The following is a 20,788-nucleotide window of genomic DNA, read 5'->3' on the forward strand; positions in this document are numbered from 1 at the left end:
CTATAAATAGATAGATAGCTTTACTGATCCCGCAGTGGGGAATCCTACTGTCATGGCATCTCACGTCAGATAAAGTGCAATAATAGAAAAAGACTAAAAGACTAAAAAAACTAAAAAAAAGGGCAATACAAAAGTACAGGCCTTTTTCAATCCCCTCTTCCAAAAGTCTCATCAGCATTCCTTAACTAGTCTGCTATCCTTTACGAACATTTCCTGAGTTTAGTTTCAGGATGGTTTGCTCACTTTATGGTAGAGGGGCTGGTTCGCCTCCACAAATGAGTAGATGGTGAAAGAAAAAACATAAACACCCGCACAAGGAGCTGTGAAGATACCCGGAACGACAAAATCAAAGTTAGTGGTTGTACATGATGGTGTTTATTTATATACAGTATGGATAAATATAGTGGTGTTTGTGTGTTCTTTACCCAAGGAGGGGTTATATCCATCACCATGATTGAGGGTGACTTCAGTAAAAGGTAGCGGCACGTTGATGTTAAAAGGACCAAAACATTTCATTGAAGAAGCAATATTGTGGTTCATAGTAGCCTTGAAAGCAATCTTGGTACTATCTGGGGAGATAAGCACAAAAGTTTTTTAGCACCACAAATGACAGATTATATACTGCTTGGTTTGGATATTCTCAGTCTGTACCTGTCAAGGCCCTTACTCTGGAGTGCAAAGAGCTAACGTAGTGCCTCAAATCCATAATCCTTGCAAAGGTTTCATCTTCTAGTTGGTACACGTCATTGGCTGCACAGCAGCAGCCACGCTGGAGGTTGAAGGCACAGTTTCAGTCCCAGGTGTTGCAGGTGACAGGTCCTTTCCATTGCACTGTGATGAGATTCGGACAAACAGACAAGAGACAAGGGTTCGACACTGGATCTTGGTTCATTTCAGCATGTGAGGCAGACTATATGAATAGTTCAATTTACATTATATTCATTTAATAAGGGATTACACAATATATCTAATGGAGTTATACATAACATTAAATGACTGATCATTTTGGAATGCAGAAATGTGACCATTAGTTTGTCGTACATGCAGCCTCCCTGAGAGCAGCAATGAAAGATGAATCCGCCTCCACATGACTGCAAAGAAACAGGGAACCCAGAAATAAACCTGGACTTGCAATCATCTGGAAAACAGTTGAAAGAAGCATCGAATTTAATGAAATAAGACAGATTATTCAAAACTATGTGAATAAATGAGTTTAACTCTGTAATATGTAATATTTGTTTATCCATTCTCACACATGGCTACACAATTACAATTTCCAAAAACAATATATCTAGATATACGATGCACATAACACAGCGGCAACCTAGCATTTATTCATTTCAATTGCTAGGTGGTGGGGTGATTAAGGATTACATTACTACCTTGCTTATGAACTAAGACATAGTAATGTGTTTATACAAGAAAGGGTTAAATATAACAGTGGAAAATACAACACTGCCAATAGAACTAACAACAGCTGGAATAACCTTGATGTAGAGACAAAACAAGCTGCAAACTTGTGTGTCCAAAAGAGACATTCCCGAGTGGTGACGTCATGGATGAAAAGGGAAAAACCTTTCGAACAACTTCAAACTGGAGGAATGCAAACAACGTCTAGCAGGGAACAAGGCCGACACGAACAACAATAGAGAGGAGGAGGAATAAAAAAATAGATAAAAAAAGACAACACTGACGACAGATGAGAATAAATCCTACACAAAAAGGGCTGTTCAGAACAACCTAAGAATGTTTGACCAGAGAGACATGTAAACCCATGTAAATTTTCGATGTACAAAACAGGGGACGGGACCTAGATAAGCAAACTGCTTCTCTCGTCTCCAAAAAAAGTGAATGTAACCATGTCGGAAATAAACTGAATAAATAAATAAATAAACATAATGACCTCCTTTGCTACTTTAGTCCAGGGTTGTTTTGCTATGAGGCGAGCAGGGCTTATATAATCTTCTGTATATGTATGTGGTGGTTTTTGAGCTATAGTGAATAATAGATCTCTATCATCACACAAAGACAAAGTAGTTTGAAAGCTTGGCTCTATAAATTTGGACTTAATTGAAGTTGATCTAACTAACAAAATTAAGGTATTAGAGATCAAATGTTATGTAACAATCCTTGAATAAGCTCATTGACATTTGATCGACAGGATGACAAAATATCAGTCTTTACAATGTCACTTCAATTACAGCAAAAAAAAAGGTGTTATTTTCAGCTGTGTAACAATAAACTATACAACACTTACTGTAAAAAACAATTGCTAACCATTGAGAAAATAGCTCAAGGCATCGAAAGAAAATAAATAATACAAGGTTAACACACTTTCATTTAAAGTGCTTAGGACATCTTTACATGCAGCCTTGTTTCAACTTCAATCTAAAAAGAAGTAAACTTATGGAAAACAAGAGCACTCAGAGAGAGCAAACCTCCATCTAGTACCAAATATCCTCTTTGCTTGATATTGGCAGTGATTCTGATCCTGTTACCATTATCATTCACACTTTAAAGACTAGACAGACATTTCTTTTCCCATTAATAACCGTACAGTAAGTCTAAATGTATGGGTACACCTTATTCATTTTTTTTTTTTAAATCACAGTGAAATCCACATTCCTGAACCAATTTGAATGGAACTTGATGAAGATCGGTCAAATATAGACTCAATTATGATTTTTTGAAATTTGGCCAATAAGGAGAAATTTCGGATTTTGTGGATTTTTGAAACTGATCCAGATTCACTATATTTATCTGTAATGGAATCTTCCATGGCTTATGGTCTATCTTTGGATAAAATGTTATCAAAATCTGTTTACTTTTGATGTATAATTCCGCTAACAGAAAAAAAATAATAAATAAACACTGGTGTAAATAACACCTACTTGGTAGCAATACTTGTACAATGGTACTTGTAATAATGCCTTTATGACTACAAAACAAAAAAACAAAGAAACATTTTAACAACTATTTTGACTAATATTGCACCTGACAACATCTTTAATACATTGATATAAAAGCCGTTCAAATGAAGCATTAAAATATCAAACTCACGGCTTTCTCTTCTTCTGTCCTCGCTGCAAGTCAAGCACTAATAAATGAGTGAAACTGACAAACGTGGTGGGCTTTAGCTTCTATGTCAGACCATTCACTGTCCTCATGTTAAAAGTAACTCCACCTCATGTGACAGTGATACTTCAACCATTTTCAGTTAATGGTTTTCTTTGCTTAGTGATCTCATTAAGCTGTTTGCACCCTCTTTTCATAATACTTATTGTTAAGACGTTAGTATTCTATTACTTGTCTTTGTAAGAGACTGTCTGCAGCAGAGAAATGATGAAATCCAGAAGTCTTCAAGTCACTAAGGATTTAGTAGCTTCAGATAGGAAAGAGGTTTATTGGTCCATTATGAAAGCCTAGGGGGAAAAAACTGACTCTTACTTCCCAAACAGAGATTAAAGAAGTGGATGATCTTCAGATAAGAATAAATGTAATCTACTAAGGGATGAGTGCTTGTGATTATTACTTTGCTTTTATTGGAAGCCTTGTTTATTGTCTCCTCCTCAGGTTCAGTTTGAGACTCCCTGCAGGCCAGTTAAGTTCTTCTGCACCAAACTTGGTTTTTGCACTGGTGGGCAGTCAAGCTTGAACAAGATTAGGCCATCCCCAAACTGTTGACACAAATATGGGTGCCTAAAATTGTCCAGAATCTCATGTTATGCTGGAGCATTAGCAGTTAGTTTCACCGGAACTAAGCGGCCAACTCCAGAAACCCCCCACCGTTCAGCTACCCTCCACCAAACTTTAAATTTGCCACAATGTAACTGCACAAGTACTGTTTTCCTAGCAACCACCAATTTCAGACCTGTTCATTGGCTTTCCAGATGAGAAAGCACAATTTCAGAAAGCAAGTCAGTTCGAGAGGTAAATGTTGGCATGCTTTACACCAGGGGGCAAGTGTATGTTTTGGTCATTGGATTTTTCTTTCAGAAAAAGATCTACAAAAGCAAAAAACTAGTAGTTATTTGATTTTCATTTTAAAATTAGATAAATTAGGATTTAAATTTAATTTGGCTTGGGTGGTAGAGGGGTCTGCTTCTGTTCAAAAGATTGGGGGTTCGATTCCAGGGCTATAAATGTCGGCAGTGGCTATCCGTACGGTTGCCGTATCTATACACCATCTTTCTATCCGTACGCAGCGCACCTCATTGGCCAGTTTAGGTCACGTGATAGGTCAGTCATTGGCCAGTTTAGGTCACGTGACTAAGACTAAACCTAACCCTAACCCTAAGATTCTACATACGTTTACTTCGGTAAATGTACCAATAGCACCGGGGGTTGTCAGTACGGCAAATGTACGAATAGACATATTTGTCTATGTGTCGAAGTATCCTTGGGCAAAACACTGAACCCTAAGTAGCTTCCAATGGTTGACTTGCACATGCAATGGCTCTATCCCATTGGTGTGTGAATGTGAGTGTGAATGGGTGAATGAGCTGATGAACCACTTAGTGGTTATAAAGCGCTATATAAATCAAATCCATTTACCATTAACCTGAATTACCCATTCCATGAGAAGCTCTCTCTCTGAAGGCCATCTGAAATTTGGAGCTCCATTGCAAACGATACTGCAGATGGTTGATCGCTGATATTTCTCTGCCTCTCAGCATCCACTAATCATGTTCTATCATTTTACTTGGCCTATGACTTTGTGGCTGAGTTGCTGGTCTTTCCAACTGCTTTAACTTTCTTACTAATCAACAAGTATTTGGATCAGTAATGGAAAATCATGTCCAGGAACAGCTGTTTGTTTGGTTAGTGTAGAAGTAACATTCCCTGAGTTTCCTGTGTTAAGGCTGGGATACACTGTGCCATTTTTTGAATCGTTGTACTCAGCTCCAGCTCAAACCATGCGACTCATGTGCAGAGCCCGAATGTGCGCAGCTCATGATGCATGTTCTCACACTATACAGACCAACACTCTGACTCGATCTGACTGCACACACTGTACATTCATACACGACACGTCAGGGTCTTGTTTCCGGAAATGCAACGTACAAATTAGGAGAAGAAGAAGAACTCTGAAGTGTTGCCATTTAAACAGACAAAGACGAAGAACCCGGAGGTGGAGAGACACTCACAAATCTCCGCAAAAAGAGCTTTAAAAAAGAAAAGACAATGTGATGAACCAGGAGCTGGCTGGACAGACGTGGGCAGTGCAATCCGTCATTTTACAGCGGTCCTGCGGTGTTCGCGCATACACAGTGTGAGAGTTTAAGGTAAGCCGGTCCGCAGCACTGCTTCAACTGTGAGATACCCTCACAAAGAGTTCACGAGGAGCGACTGGATTTCAAACATGTTTGATTTCCTTAGGACTATACGATTGCTAATCGGGAGCTGATCGTGAGGTGTTAATCGCTTCTTGTGACCTCATCTATACTACACAATGCACAACACACAAGCTAGTAGAGACTCACACAATCCCAAAAATAGACGCATGAGTCAAAAATCAGCTCAAAATGGGCCAAAAATTGCACAGTGTATGCCTGCCTTTCGATAGCTGGGAGTTTCTTGTGTTGAATGCTGACATCCTGTTGAGTGTTGTTCAGGTTTTGGTAACCATCTGCATAGATGAAGTGTTCTATCAACTGACCTAGATCTTCAGATATAATCTTATTCTCTTTGCGTCTGCTGTAGATGGAGGCCAGGATGTATCAGATGTTTTACACACTTGTTTGAATCAAACCTGTTCTCTAGATGGTTTTCTGAGCAGTCACACAACACCTCTATGGGACCATAGTCATCTGGGTTCAGTGATAGATAAAGTTGTGTGTCATCTGCTCTGATAATCAACATTACAGTATTGTAAAATTTGTCCTAGAGGAAGCATATCAAGACTAAACAGAAGGGGTTCAAGAACAAAGCCCTGAGGAACCCCACAGGACATTGGTAATCTGTCAGATTCAAAGTTTACAATGCTTACAAAATAACTTCGCTCCTCCAAGTAGGACTTAAACCATTGCATTACTTTTCCATTTAGTCCAACCCATGTTTGCAATCTGTGCAATAAAATTGTATGATCTACAGTGTCAAATGCAGCACTTAGATCCAATAGAATGAGAACAGATACTTTTCCTGAATCAGTGTTCAACCTTATGTCTTTGATCACTTTGATAAGAGCAGTTTCTGTGTTGTGATGAGAACAAAAGCCTGACTGAAATTTATCAAATATTTTGTTGAATGTTAAGAATTGGCTCAGTTGGTTGAAGACCACCTTCTCAATGATCTTGGCTATAAATGGAAGTTTCCTGATTGGTATGTAGTTAGCCATTATAGAGGCATCCAGTGTTTTCTTTTTAACAGAGGTTTCACAGCAGCTACTTTCAGGGATTTTGGTACGGTGCCTGATTGGAATGGGCAGTTAATTATCTGACACAAATCAGTGACAATTGACTGAACAGTTTTAAAGAAGTTTGAGGGTATTGTATCAAGGCAACACGTTGATGAATTTAGCTGCTGAACAGTTTCTTCTATTGTTTTTGGGTTCACTGTAATAAACTCTAACATTGTAGTTGATCATCCCTCAGTGGTTGAAGCTGTTCAAGCTTTTTGTTATTTTGCTGCTTTGATCTGATGTTTGACCTTATTGATTGTATTTTTTATTGAAATATACAGTAAATGAATTGTATTTTCCAGTTGACAGTAACTCAGGGGCTATCTGATCTGGGGGGTTGTGAGCTTTTCAATTACAGAAAAAATTTTGTGCAAGAGTTGTTGACATTTTTAGCAATAATTTCAGAAAAGTATTGCTGCCTCGCTTTGAACCATCCATCATTGAATTTACGCAGACTTATTTTGTACAGTTATAGAATAATTTGGAGTTTTGTTGATCTCTATTTACGCTCAGCTCTTCTACAATCAGATTTCCAACTCTGCATTATCTTGGTTTTCTCTTAGTTTTGATTGGAGCCACAACTTTTATGACATTACAGACTTTTGTATTAAACTCATCCAGAAGATTATCAACTGTCTCAGCACTCAAGGTTGGTGTCATCGCTATGGCTTCCATAAACTGTTATGTACCTTTTCTTTAAACACACAGAAGTAGGGAGAACTATTATTAAAAAGTTGTATTCAGTGTTCATTTTCGCATGGCTTACACAGAAGTCCATTCCCATTGTGAAGAGAAGCGAAGAACGCAACTCTTTGGGCTAGAAATGTAAAAATATTAGCATGTATGGTAGTGCACAGCTAATCATTAGACTTCTTCTTTTAGTGACTGGTGGGTTGTACTTACCAACAATGGAAGCTATACTTTGATTTACTATGTGCTTTCCTCTTCCAGTGCTTTTATAGTTGAGTCAAAGTAAACTTTCATCCTGTTCACCTCTTGCACCATCAAGCAGCAACCACACGATCGGTCATCTAGGTTGCACACTGTACACAAAGAATCATGAACCCAAGCGAAAGATTATGAGTAATAACAAATGATTTCATCCTCACCGCATACCTGTACCAAAGTCGGTCTCTGAAGTTTTGCCTGTTGGTCCATTCCACTCGTAGAACGGTGCATTGGTGGGTCCATTCCATCCATTGTATATAGTGTGCACCAAAGTTGCATAGAGCAGACACAGCAACACAGCAGCTAGACAGAGGAAATGGGTTAGACATTTAGCATCAGCCATTAGGTAGTTTATTTTGCTTCTTTTTTTATAGCTGCATCATTGGAATCTTACCTCTCATGATAATGTGAAGTGCCTCAGTCTCGGAGTGGAAGGTGTGAAAAACTGCCAAGAATACTGCAGTCATCCATTTATAACTTATTACAGAGCCCCTCCCTGTAACATATTACGTTTTTTTTTTATTGTCTGACATGGCTGCCATCAGTTTTTTTATATGTATTTTATTTGCCAGCCTGTAATCCTTTATAGCTGTAACAATTGGATGTTCTACCATGACCGCCTCTCACTTTGTAAGACGACACTGTTGAAACACAATATTTCTATTATCATTATAAACATGGCATGAAGGGAAGTGTCTTAGTAAGACTATCTAGCTTAATGCTAAAGTTGGGATAAAACCTTTTAGAATGTATGCCAATACTTTGCTTGAACTAAAAAATTCACATTCATTTGAAACCCGTCACAAGGATCCTTCAAACTCCCCAATCACAGCATTGTATTACAATCAGTGCATGAGGTCTTTTAAACATTGTTTTGAAATTATTTTTTACATCCTTCAGCAGACTGACACTGTAACGTTCTACACAAGGGTATTATATTTTAATTTTGATTTATTAGCGTGTGTTTTTAACCCACTGAGGATACCTGAAGAGAAGAAATCATGTGCATATGTTACGTATTGTTCATGTGCTTGTGTTACTCTCCTACTTTTATCTTTTCATCATATCTGTATCTATTTATTACTGCCATCATGTCAAAATGTTCCAATTGTCGGACTAATAAAGTGTAATCTTATATTATGGTTTGTTGTTTATCTTATAATTGGCTAATGTTTATTTACACAAAGCTGTGTAAAAATGAATATTTCAATGAAGTGTTCTGTCCAATTTAGACATTTTGGTAATTTAAATAAAACATTTTGTTGTTGAAAAAAAATGTTTCTTTTGTTAATATTTATTCTTTTTCAATGTCACAGCCTGGAGACAGAGGAACAATAATGTCTGTGTGCGTTGGGTAATAATGTAATTATTTATGGATTAACAAATTACTTATTTTTTTTATGATTTTGGCAGATACAAGATAATAATAATAATAATAATAATAATAATAATAATAATAATAATAATAATAATAATAATAATTGAGAAAAAGTGCTTAATTTGGCCCACTAAATTCAAAATGGCAGACTTCCTGTTGAATTTAGGTTATAGGTCCAAATTACATTTTTACTAGTCACAGTCCACTGCATAAACCTACTGAATGCCATTCAGCTGGTTCAAACCAGTGAAAAGTAAAAAACTCTAGGTAGTGCTAACGAGTCCTGAAAAAAACTACACGTTGAACACCAAACTATACTGTCCTGCCAAACTCCATGAAATGACACCCCTGGGAAGGGCCACACAAATTCAAGTAAAGTGGCAGTTAAAAAAGAGGAAATATAGACGCGAGTGGCAATAAACGATAGACGCGAGCGGCAATAAATGGCCCTCACCTTCACCGCGCCACTTTGCTGCTTTGCTTTGCTGCTTTGCTTTGCCGCGCTGCCTTCACCAAATTGCGCCACCTTAGCCGCGCCGCCTTTGTTGGACCGCCTTTGCCACGCTGCCTTCGCTGTGCCGCCTTCGATGCGCTGCCTCAAGTTCATACAGAGACATAATATATTAGTGAATTTTGTACTATCAATGCATTATTATTGATTTGTTTAGACAGAAATGTACTATTGAGATAAAAACTTAGATATATTTATGACTTTTGTTGTTGTACTAACACATCCAAGAACAATGCTGGAGTTGTGATGGGAGTCATTAAGAATATAGCTATCATATTTTGTTTAAGAAGAAGATGACATTTGCCTTTAGACTATCGTCCAATCATTATTTTTTCAATTGCGTTATAATACGGGCCAAACCCAATACACTGAATCCCTTTACAAACAGTGTACATGGAGAGGACACAGATAGGATCCAACTACCCCAGCCGCATCTTGCACAAAGTTTTCTGGACAAACATGCAACCAAGTTCAGGAGCAAGTCCACATTAATTGCATACAAACAGGTCAGCATTTGCTCCGGGTGGTTTACAAAAAGGCGTGCGTGTGGTGGGGATGGCAGGGGAGGGTCGATGATGCAGAAAGAGCAGTGCCGCGCTGTCCAGGTCATCAGTTCCAGTGTGATGGAAGGGTTTTTCCCCCGATTTGTAATAATATAATTCAAAGCTGAAATCAGACTCCAGTAAATGATCATGCCCCTTCCTTATTGGTCCATTTGTTGTCTAAATAATAATGCATTTTCTGTGTGAAGCTTCCTGTGCAGGCTTCACAGCAAGAAGGTTGCGGTTTTGAATCCCAGTCCAGCCCGGGCCTTGCTGTGAGGAGTTAGGCTCCTGACAGAGGCTCTAGTGACATTGAATGATGGGTCAATTGCAGAGGAGATATTTCCCTACGGGGACAATAAAGTACACTTTACACCTGCAGTGTTTCATACACATACACTAGGAAGACTCCTAGGAGTCAAAACGCGTTGGCGTAATAAAAAGGCTTAACTAACAGAGTACCTCGGACCTTTAATCTCATTTTCAACTCAATGCTATGCCTTAAAAGGACCTTGAAGAGCACCTGTTCTAAAACATACTATCTGTAATCCAGGTGGGCACTCCCAGCTTTATATTTTGTACACCTTACACCTGTGGCCAGGGAGCCTGCTGATATCAGTTTTGGAAACATTACTTTAAAAAAGTAATTAGTTTTAGTTACTCACTACTTGTTCAAAAAGGTAACTGAGTTAGTAATTGGATTAATTTATAATAAAAAATAACAAATTACCAAGGAAAGTAACTATTTGCATTACTGTTAAAAAAAAAAGTTGCTTTATGTTTTTTAGATGCGTGTGTCGTTGTGAGGTGCTTCATTAAATTCGGGTTGCTTACAACGAATGTCGACAAAGTCTTCACTCCTGGATATAATGAACACTTCACATGCACGTTCTTGTCTTTGACCACAATTAATTTAAAGTAGTGTTTGTATCGCCACCTTAAAAATGCCAACTTTTCATCAGACTGTTCCACCATTACGCCATTTCTGCTGCGTCATCAAATCACTAGTGGTGTGTGTGTGTGGCGTGTGTGCTGGCACGTGTAAAAACACTGGCTCTGCTTGGCTACCATGAAACATGACGCCGCCTTAGCCAATCATAATCACTCACCTTGTTTTTAACCCACCTCCTCACTACAGCTGCGTATGAAGCCAGGGGTGCTTTCGGATAACAGTTTATTCAATCAATGCATGTAACGCACCGCATTTAACGTTCAGTAACGTTAACGTCGTTGTTAAACGCCGTTATTCCAAACACTGATTATCATCTATCAGGTCAATCACCTGTTGCCTGTAACTAAAGCCAAAGGAGTGAGGACTTTAAAATCCACACATGTATTTAAGTCTGCATGTGGTGTCAGAATTAGGGGTGTCCCAATCAGGTTGTTTTGCCCCCGAGTCCGAGTCTGAGTCCTTTGATTTTGAGAATTGGCCGATACCGAGTCCCAATCTGATACTTCTATAATACATTAAAAAGATACAGAAGAGCAAAAAAAAAAAAAAACAGATCCAAGATGTCCCTTATTCATTTTATTCACCTTATTTTAACATTCAACTCTAAACAGAGCACTTCTGTGACGATGCTTGATCAATCAAGCAATACATCTAAAAAAAAAAAAAAAACTACAATAGACTTTAGTGCAAGATTAATTAATATTAAATAAAAATGTCTAATATAAAAATGAATAGTGCCTCATCTTAAAATACCCAACAGGCATGTTAACAAATGAGAAAATAAAAGTGCCATAGTGCTGTAAAGTAAGGCCAGTATTGTGCTTTTAGGAACTGCACTTCTAATGCTTACTCTCCTCATGAACTTTGGTCTAACTCTCCACCTCTGCTCTGATTTAACTTGTTCTGTCGACCAAACAACAGACAGACTCCTCTTTTTGACACAAGTTCTTCTGTGTCATCATGTTCTACTCTAGTTCTGCAGCTTCAGAGCTTTCTTATCATTAACACCGTAACTAGAGCGCTACTGTTTATCTTCACAGTGCAACATTAAAAAGGCTCCTGTCTGACTCGGCGCAGCGTAGCGTTCCGAATGTTGAGTAATCAATGCTGGTACGGTGGTATATTAAAAAGGTATATCATAACGAAAATATATACCGGTATTTGGTATGAACCGGGATACCGCCCACCCCTATAATGATAATAAATATACATATATATTCGAGTCCTGATAGGGAAATAACGTCCGATTCCTATCGAGTCTGAAACCACGTGATCGGGCCCGATTTCTGATCACGTGATCGGATCGGGACAGCCTTAGTCAGAATGTAGTCATTCACAGCCTTTCCTCTGACTGATACAGAAGTAAAATTGTCATTTCTTGCGATTACCGTTCATTCACAATGCAACATTTGTTGTAGTAGTAGTAGTTCTCTAGATGATCTCCAGCAACTTTGAGCCCCATCGGTGAAAAGCTTTAAGAGAAGTGCGTTAAAATAGGACATTTGTTTCCAGGGCTTTAAATTAAGGCCCGCCAACCCACCAATTGCGGGTAAAATAAACTTTGGCGGATAACATTGTAGAGTTACTAGCCATTTTAGGTGGTGAAGAATGAAACACCACTGCTGCGTCTGTTTGAATCGGCAGGGCTGCTGAAAGTCATTGTTGCCAGATTGGGACATTTTTTCCGCCAAGAAATTTGAGGGTTTTTGTTTGTGTTTAGACTTTAAAATGTAATGTGTATCTGGCAACACTGCTTGTTTTACTAATCCTACATTTCCTATGAACACTATGTCGTGACAAACAGAACGACGCAAAACAAACAATAGGATCTGAAATTAAGAAGTAAGATTAGCTGTGGAGATATTTATCAGAGGGGTATTCCATGAAGTGGGTTATGGTCAAACTATATAAGTATAAGTATGTTCGGGCTCAAATGAGGGAAACTCTGAGTATCCCATTCCTAAATGCGACGTATGTTCTTCTCTGAGTGTGTTACCATGGCAACATTGAACTAAACCTGGTCGCTGGCAGGTTTTATCAAAGAAACCCTGGGTTTCTAGAATTCACGGAACATGGAGTTTTCCCAACGCTTGTAAATGTCATTGAAATCGGTGAAAATGATCAAGTTCACTTTAAATTTGAAATGCCTTCATTGATAAAAAAAAAAATATATAACAGGTTGATTTGATCAGATTATTGCAGTGTGACTGAGGATCGGCCAAATTCTGTCTGAGTCACAGTTAAAATCTCTCTCCTTGATCATCATCATTGCTGTAAAGTGTGACCAAGTTAGATGCGCTGGAGATATGAGGAAATAACACGGCCGCAGAGCGTCCTGCTTTATTACAGAGGGATGTTTGCAGTGAAACAGAACTATTGGCTTCCATAATACGCAGTTTTAATTATGAATAGTTTAAAGAGACCTGAGCCTCATTAAAATATGTGTGGGAACAGTTTGTGTTCCATCCTCATTTGCATATGACAGCTTGTTTCACTCTGTAGTGGATCAAACTGTGACTTTACGTTGGACACAGTATGAAAATAGTTGAATCACTGTGACCAACGTGGACAGAAGTCTGGGTCTGTCAGAGTTTTAATCAATTGCGCAGCAGCAGCTGAGTGATCACAGCTGCTGCTGCCCGACGCACGAGTCCGTGTGGCTTCAAATGTAACTAAGTCCATATGTCTGGCGCAATATAATGTTTCACCTTATCGGGGCGCTGAACTTATTCCAGGGTTAGAAGCGTGTCAGAGGAAAAGGACTTACGCACACCGGAGAACGTGCGTAAAGCCTGATTTGAATGGGAACACCCACATTTCAGGGCTGCTCCACCCACAGTGCGTAACTGGGATGGAGGGGCGTAGTGACTGACTTAAGTACAGGGGGAGAATAGCACACAGCCAAAAACAGCACCGCTGCGCAGCTTCTTGGAGTTACGCACATGGGAGAATAGAGCCCTTAATGAATTGCATTGGGCCCACTGCATTAATTTATTTCCTCCTCCCATTTTTTTGTGCCCCTTATGAGATCCGCCTACTTTACATATTCATCACAGGAAAACGTACTAAATGGATTGTGGTCGCATTGTGACACGTTGAACACACGCAGTCCTGATTTCCTGGGGTACTTACCTCTTATTAGCGCGTGGAGTGACATTTGCACATGCTTTAATTCCCCTAAACTTTTAGTGAATCCACCCCTTAGTGTGGTTTCAACATCTCAGCAGTACTCGGTTCCACAGCGATGTAAAAAAGTTACACCTGAGTGAGTGGGAAATAAAAGTGGTGAAGGGTTCAGGAAGGAAGGACAAAGAAGGCAAGAAGCCTTTTTTGGTGTTGATGTGTTGGTGTAATATATTGCTACTATTGTGCAGCAGAGTTAAATCAGCTGTGCCAATGTGTTACAGAACACTTTGAATATGACCCTGTTTTTCTTTCTCCTTTTCATTGTGGAGCTCAATTTCTCTGCTTTCTCAGCTAAAGATCCACTCTAGCTTCACCAAATGTTCTCGCAAGCCCTGCAAATATATAACAGTTATTCAACAGCTCGTCAGATGCCATAAGCCAGTAGTACCGGTCATCTGGAGGCGGCGGACAAACGCTTTACGGGACTGAGTCAAGTTTTCTACTTTCGGACTTGTCCAACCTCTCCAAAAGATGTGTTTTTATTCTAGTCTTCCTTGAATTGATTTTTTTTTTTTTTTAAACCAAATAAATCTACCCTTGTCCTTCTGCCAGTGTGTAGAGATCACTGCAGATGTGTATTTCTTATAAAAATGGCAGTAATAGAGAGAATGAAAAAATTGTGACATTATTTTGGTCTAATATGTTAGTGTTAGTGTGATAAACTGTCACAAATAATAAGAACAGATCAGAAATAAATTAATATAAATGTATTGAACAAATATTATATTATAGTTGTAAAGCCCCCATTCATCCTTCCATCTTGAGAAAAGATACTTTTTCTATGTTTTAATACATGTTCTAAATCAATGTGATATTTTTTTTTACTGTCAGAAATAATAGACCATCTCCATGCCTGTCAGAGGAGCGCTTTCAGTCATTGTGTCAAGATTGTGTTGGGTTTATCTTATTCATTCATCTCTTTAAACCAGGCCAGGATGCAGAATGATTTGACAAAGTACAAGCCTAGAAAGTTGCTTTGCTGTGTTCCTGTGAAGAGTATCACATTACTGGTAAGCACAAGATAATCGGGGTTTTATTAGGTCTGTGATTGAATTTCAAAAAGAAAATTATTGGGGAAAAAACTGAATCAGACTGATGTTTTTTGGATATGTTGGATTAGTGGGTGAACAAAAGACCAGAGGGGATTAAAAAAGGCTCAAAATCAACCTTAAAGATAGAAATAGATCAAATCCAAAGCCTGCAAGGCACTGATAGGCATTAATTTTCAGTTTTGTCATTAAAATTTGAAGGACAATGTAAACCCTCCAAACTGATGCGTGGTTAAAATTCTTTTATACCAGCACATATTTTTGGATCCTCTTGATAATATTCAATCTCTTTTAGAATGGCTGAAGCTCAGAACCATTGCCCCAGAAAACCAAGCTGCTAGAGTTGCTTTCCTAATCCAGCTTTTATGCTTATCTAGAATTTCTTCTGAAGTTGCCATTAAAGTTATTAGACTGTGCAAGAAAACTACACTACAACTAATGATCAAGGAGAACATGCCAATGACCATTCAGATGGACAGCCCGAGGCCATTGGGGATTCAACCAATAACCTTCTCACTGGTCAGTGTTACTGCTTAATTCATCAATATTTAAAAAGAAAGCAGCTCATCAAATGAAATGTGTAGATAACTTTTTATTGATTTCAAAAGCAAGTGTTTAGAAATATTCATCAAATAAAGAAAGAAACATTATACGAAGAAAATCTACTGAATTCAGATCCTTCTTCCATATTAATCTTTCACATATATAGTCTCCTTCCATCTGTTTTTATACAGTGAAACAGCAGCCTGACATTAACATACTACTCAGTCCAACTGGCAGATAGCTATAACTGAACCTGGTCTAGACCAGAACCTGAAGCCTGGATACAGGGGGGCATTGAACTCTGCCTGCTCTAAGTGAATGAGGGTAGCCTGGTTGTTGGCAATGCTATAAAAGGCCAGGACCCCCACCTGCTGATCCAGGTAGACCCCAATTCTATGGGCTTTAGGTGAGCCAAGCTGTTTTTCCTTGTCATCGTGCCAAAAGGAAAATCCAGTGCCAGACCAGTATAGGCTCCAGGAGTAGGCGTTGTGACCTAGTCGGCTCTCATTATCAGAACTTTTGCGTTTTATGTCTTTGTAGGTGACTCCAATTGTGACCTTTGTGGGGACACAAGAAATCAGTATTAGACATAAAGAAAAAACCAGAAACGTCAGTGTTTCTGACTTATGGCACGTTTCTATTGGCGGTATCAGCTCTACACGGCTCTGCACTCCTCGCTTTCGGGGCCCGATACTGTTTTTACCGAGTGTTTCCATTGACCACCAACCTGACACGCGAAACTGCCAGACTCCACGGATTGTACTGTTTTGCTGCCATCCTCACAAGATCGTCAACAAAAATCAATGTCGGCCGAATACTTCCTCTCTGTGCGTGAGTTGATGACTCTACGCTGTGATGATTCTCAGACCCAATCAGTAGCTGGCTTTCCATTTCCCTTAGAAATGCGCAAAATCTAAATAGTGCAATAAAAACTGGTGATAGAAACACCCAAGTTTTGAAAAAAACAATCAAATTTTGCTAAAAAGTTTTGAAGCTTTCATGAGGAGGAATATCAGACGTTTTGATATTGAAATGTGTCACAAAAGCACCATGGAAACACTTCTTCCGCAAATACACGTCACATGATGTGAGGTACCTGGTCACATGACCACGGCTTTCCGAGAAAACATGACATGATACGTGTAAACAGAAGAGGAGATCGGGACTTTTATTAACAATATACTGTAAAATTATTAGTTATATTAGACATGAAACAAGGAGGTTTGGAGCGACCATCATCCTGCAGAAAAATCTCGCGGGATGAGATTTCACGGGAGTTACGGGGCTCCAAAACAACGTTCAATGAAAACACGTTCAAAGCGCAATTATACTTTGTTGACATTTAGAAATATCGCTTTTTTTGTTGCAAAAATCTGTAATGGAAACACAGCTACTGTGTGCTTTGAGCCTAAGTCACATTTTCAGACCAGGGCTACTTTTTTGGAACCTCAACAAAGGAGGTACTAAAAAAAGCAGCACCAGGTACCACAAAGAAGGTACTTTTTCCCAGTGGAAATGCGCAAAAAGAGAGTAGAACGGATACCGCCAGAGAAAATATAATATTTTTAAAAATATAATTGTTTACATTTATTACTTATTTTTGGAAAGTCAATTTGCTCTCATAAATTAAATTACTGTTTGGGAAACATTAAGCTACTGTCCATTGTTTAAAGGAGCTTGAGGACATATTAAGGTCAGCACACAGAATTTTGATTAACTTTCTCAAAATGTATAATTTTGTACTTTGCTACTCAAGATTAGCAGCTGTATCTGACATATATAATCAGGTAAAGCTTTCATTTGACTAGCTAGACTATTTGTCATTTTCTTAATCTAATTTATTACTTATCTAACTCGCACTTTCAAACTTTCACAAACATAAGTGAAGAAAGCTAGTATACTTTAAAAGAATTCACCTTTCGACCAATCCACTCCACCTCCCAGTAGTAAGGGCTCCCAGCCAGTGGCTCCTTGCCCAGAACTTGTCTCCAGAATTTGAAACGTTCAGGATGTTCTGGTGGGTTCAGGTTCTCCGGCCGTAAGTTGGCCTTACGGCCACCATCCGACAACTGCACATGGCGAAACACAGTGTTGGGGTCCATGGTAGGCTCGAAGCGAACTAAAAAAGGAAGAATCATTTAAGGGACGACTGCTACCCCTTTCAAAGGGACCAACATTGTCACTGTGTGCTACAGACTTACATTTTAGCATTTCATCTCTAGTTTTTGGGTCTGGGTTTGCATATCCTGCAGAGGATGCTGAGGAAGGGGAAAAGTCATGGTATCAAAAGTAGTTAACACATGTGTCTTTAATGTTTTGGAGTATGGTTTTTCTTTTCAGTTTTTACCCTGAGGTGGGTTCACAGGGATGGGAAGAGGAGGGGCTGACGCTCCTAGAAAGCAGCAGAAACAAAATACACCAAGCGTGGCACATTTCATAATCACAAAAAACATTTGTTTGCAATTATTTGTGGCAAAATTATGATTATTAAATGACAATTAGTCATTTATCAGAACACATTGACTGTATAATTATTTGTCATTTTGTTTTGTTTCCAATTAGAATATGAGACTTATTGGGATTATTGTAAATTCCACTTGAGGATGTAGAGGAGGCAAAAGTGAGAAGTTGGTTATTCCATCATAAACTGAGAAAGTCAATGTAAAAATGGATCAAATGGCGAGTGGGAATATTACATTTGAGTAAAAATGACCACACCTGGATTTTGTTTTGCAGCCTGATGCAAGTCATCAGAAGATGTTCCTTCTGCTGCCTCCTCACTGTTGGATGCTAACACAGACGGCTCCTGATTCACTACAAAAAGGGAACGTTTTGATTAGTGAAAGGGGAGGACAGGACATGGGAGGGGAGGTGTAATGCTGACATATAGTGGCGATCTTATCCAGACTAGCTTTGCACACATCCTCCAGGGATTCCTGCAGTTCCTTTATGGCAGAACGAATTGAAGCTATGACAGTTTCTTCCTGATTCAGAACCGACTCTTCCTTAGAAAGGCTCTGATGCGTCGGGTCCAGGGTGAAGAATGTCTTAAATAACAGCAGAAAATAACAGCTCCTTTTTCTAGATGCCAAACAGCAGCTGATTTATTTATACAGAAACAACTGATAATATTGTTACACATATACCTTTAAGAAGCAAACGTGGTCCTGCATGCCAACCAGTCTGCTCAGTTCTTCTGCTCTGCAATGCAGCTGTGCCATCTCCTGCTCCAGGTTGTTGACCTGTCCCTCCACCTTACTGCCTAAAGCCGTCTCATGAGAGTGAAGGAGTGCACTGATCTCTACTCCTGTGTCGTTCACATTCTTAACAAGGTCACAGAATAAATCTGTACTTTCCTTCTTCACTGCTTGGATCAGAGCCTGTGATTATAGAGGGCATTAGAAAGATATTGTATGTTAAAATAATCCCAACTAGAATGTTTGCATTTTTGAAGAAAATGCAAGTGAGGATGCAGGTGCACCGCATTAGCTTACATCATTAGCGTTAGTATTAGCTAGCATTCGCATTTGCTGGCATTAACCAGCATTAGCATACCATGAGCTAGCATTAGCCTAACAATAACACGAACGTAACGTTGGCATGTACCTAGCAATAGCAATAAGCAATGTTGAAAAAAGTGGAAATGTGTTGAAAAAGTAAAAAGAAAAGTTGGAGAAAAGTTGGCAAAAAATTGAAATAGGTTGAAAAGGCAACAAAAACAAATATGTAAATAAAAAAGTTTAAATGTTTTGAAAGGGTTGAAGGTAGTAGCTGAACACGTTATAAGTTGAATGGTCGAAATCGGTGGAAGAATGGCTGGGGATGAAGGGCTTGAAAGATGAAAAAGCTGCAATTTCCAATAGAAATGAATGCGAAAGAAAAAATGTAATAGTTCAAAAAGTTTAAAAGTTACAAATTATGAAAGTACAAGCGTAACTCTCTGGAACTTTCTGAATATTTTGATAGCTTAGTTGTCAAAATTGGACAAACAGTGTAGGAGGAGTTAACGCAGAGTCAAGAAGAAAAAACGGTATGTGACTAATCTCATTACCTTGTATTGGCGAGCAGCATGTGGGATCTCATTCAGCTGCTTTTCAGTCTTCTGGATTGTTTTCTGGATGTCTGTTTGCATCCGAACAACCTCTTTCTACACATAAACAAAGATCACAGCTTGAGGACAGTACTCAGGATATATATATATATATATGATTACTTTTTTTATTTAAAAAAAAAAAAAAAAAGCTTAGCCAACACCTATAAAACAATAGATTTAAAGAAACAAACAAAAACAATGTAAGATTCAAGTTAATTTACTTTTCTAAATCCCACATGTGGTGTCCAACAACATTATAATAAAATTCCAGCCACGCACCTGTCTCTCCTTTCTCTCATCATCTGTTTTGACCACTCGATGACCTTCGTGCCCACCCTTGCAACAAATCTTACACATGCACTGCTTTTCTTCCTGACAAAACCAGTCCAGGGGTTGGTAATGTTGGGGACAAAGTCTGGGATCCATGCTTGGAAGCTGTGGATACACACTGCCCTGTCTTCTTGACTCTGGGCCTGACAGGACCTCCAAATATGCAGGTATGGACGGTGGTTCCGTGGAGGAAGAAGGCATGATTGAGCCTTGTTTCAGGCTATTAGCTCTCAGTTTTTCCATCGCTTCCACCAGCACTGTGCTCTTAGACAGAGAGGGTCGAGGCTGAAAAACATGCCTGCACTGAGGGCAGCTGTACTGACCTGTACTGGCACCTTTGTCCCAGTGGTTCTGGATACAAGCCAAGCAGTAAGAGTGTCCACATGGTAGAGTGGCTGGGTCCTTCAAAGTCTCCAGACAAACTGGGCAGGCAAAACCATCCTCATCAACCCACGCTGAGGCCATTTAGTACTGAGTTAAAAGTAAAAAGGCTCAACACCACAGTTTCCAACTTAACCTGGTCCAAAAATGTGAGCTGCTGCTAGCTGGGTGACTGCTGGTCATGCATCACATGCTACTTAGAAACTGGTGGTGAGGGCGTGGCTGGTCAAACAGGTGAGGTGAGGAGTTTTTCCTGCTTCTGTCATAGGTGTTTCACAATGGTAATTTTGAAATATTTTTGTCATCAACATTGATAAAACAACCATCTTTTTAAATCCCAAAAATAAAATGTATTTAAAATTATGTATTGTGTTTCTTTGCTAAACACCAGAAAAAAGAAAAGAAAATCTTAACTGTAAGTGTAAGGAAAAAGTGAAAACAAGACAAACTGGTTTCCCAAGACAGTTAAGCATGT

At 39.0% G+C, this 20,788-nt stretch overlaps 2 protein-coding genes across 2 annotated transcripts; both read right to left on the minus strand.

The window, feature by feature from the left end:
* Positions 1-225: 225 nt before the first annotated feature.
* Positions 226-9,333, minus strand: LOC114474684 (uncharacterized). Its single transcript, XM_074783825.1, is given in 5 exon segments — positions 226-334; positions 428-569; positions 652-831; positions 1,042-1,138; positions 9,181-9,333. Coding segments are annotated over 5 exon segments (681 nt in total).
* Positions 9,334-15,543: 6,210 nt separating this feature from the next.
* On the minus strand, positions 15,544-20,502 carry ftr86 (finTRIM family, member 86). Its single transcript, XM_028465471.1, has 9 exons — positions 19,882-20,502; positions 19,561-19,656; positions 18,656-18,889; positions 18,394-18,556; positions 18,228-18,323; positions 17,857-17,901; positions 17,711-17,767; positions 17,426-17,628; positions 15,544-16,066 (listed from the first exon to the last, which is right to left on the minus strand). The coding sequence occupies exons 1-9, from the start codon at positions 20,395-20,397 to the stop codon at positions 15,731-15,733; spliced, it is 1,746 nt and encodes a 581-aa protein (XP_028321272.1). The 5' UTR covers positions 20,398-20,502; the 3' UTR covers positions 15,544-15,730.
* Positions 20,503-20,788: the final 286 nt, after the last annotated feature.

Source organism: Gouania willdenowi, chromosome 13 (assembly GCF_900634775.1).
Source record: "Gouania willdenowi chromosome 13, fGouWil2.1, whole genome shotgun sequence".
Taxonomy (NCBI): Eukaryota; Metazoa; Chordata; class Actinopteri; order Blenniiformes; family Gobiesocidae; genus Gouania; species Gouania willdenowi.

Excerpts from the sequence above, each read along its gene's own strand:
- ftr86 (XM_028465471.1), bottom strand. The coding sequence starts at position 20,397 with ATGGCCTCAGCGTGGGTTGATGAGGATGGTTTTGCCTGCCCAGTTTGT. Across the intron at positions 19,657-19,881 it reads ATGAGAGAAAGGAGAGACAG|AAAGAGGTTGTTCGGATGCA; the intron begins GTGCGTGGCTGG and ends GTTTATGTGTAG. Across the intron at positions 16,067-17,425 it reads TGGAGTGGATTGGTCGAAAG|GTCACAATTGGAGTCACCTA; the intron begins GTGAATTCTTTT and ends GTCCCCACAAAG.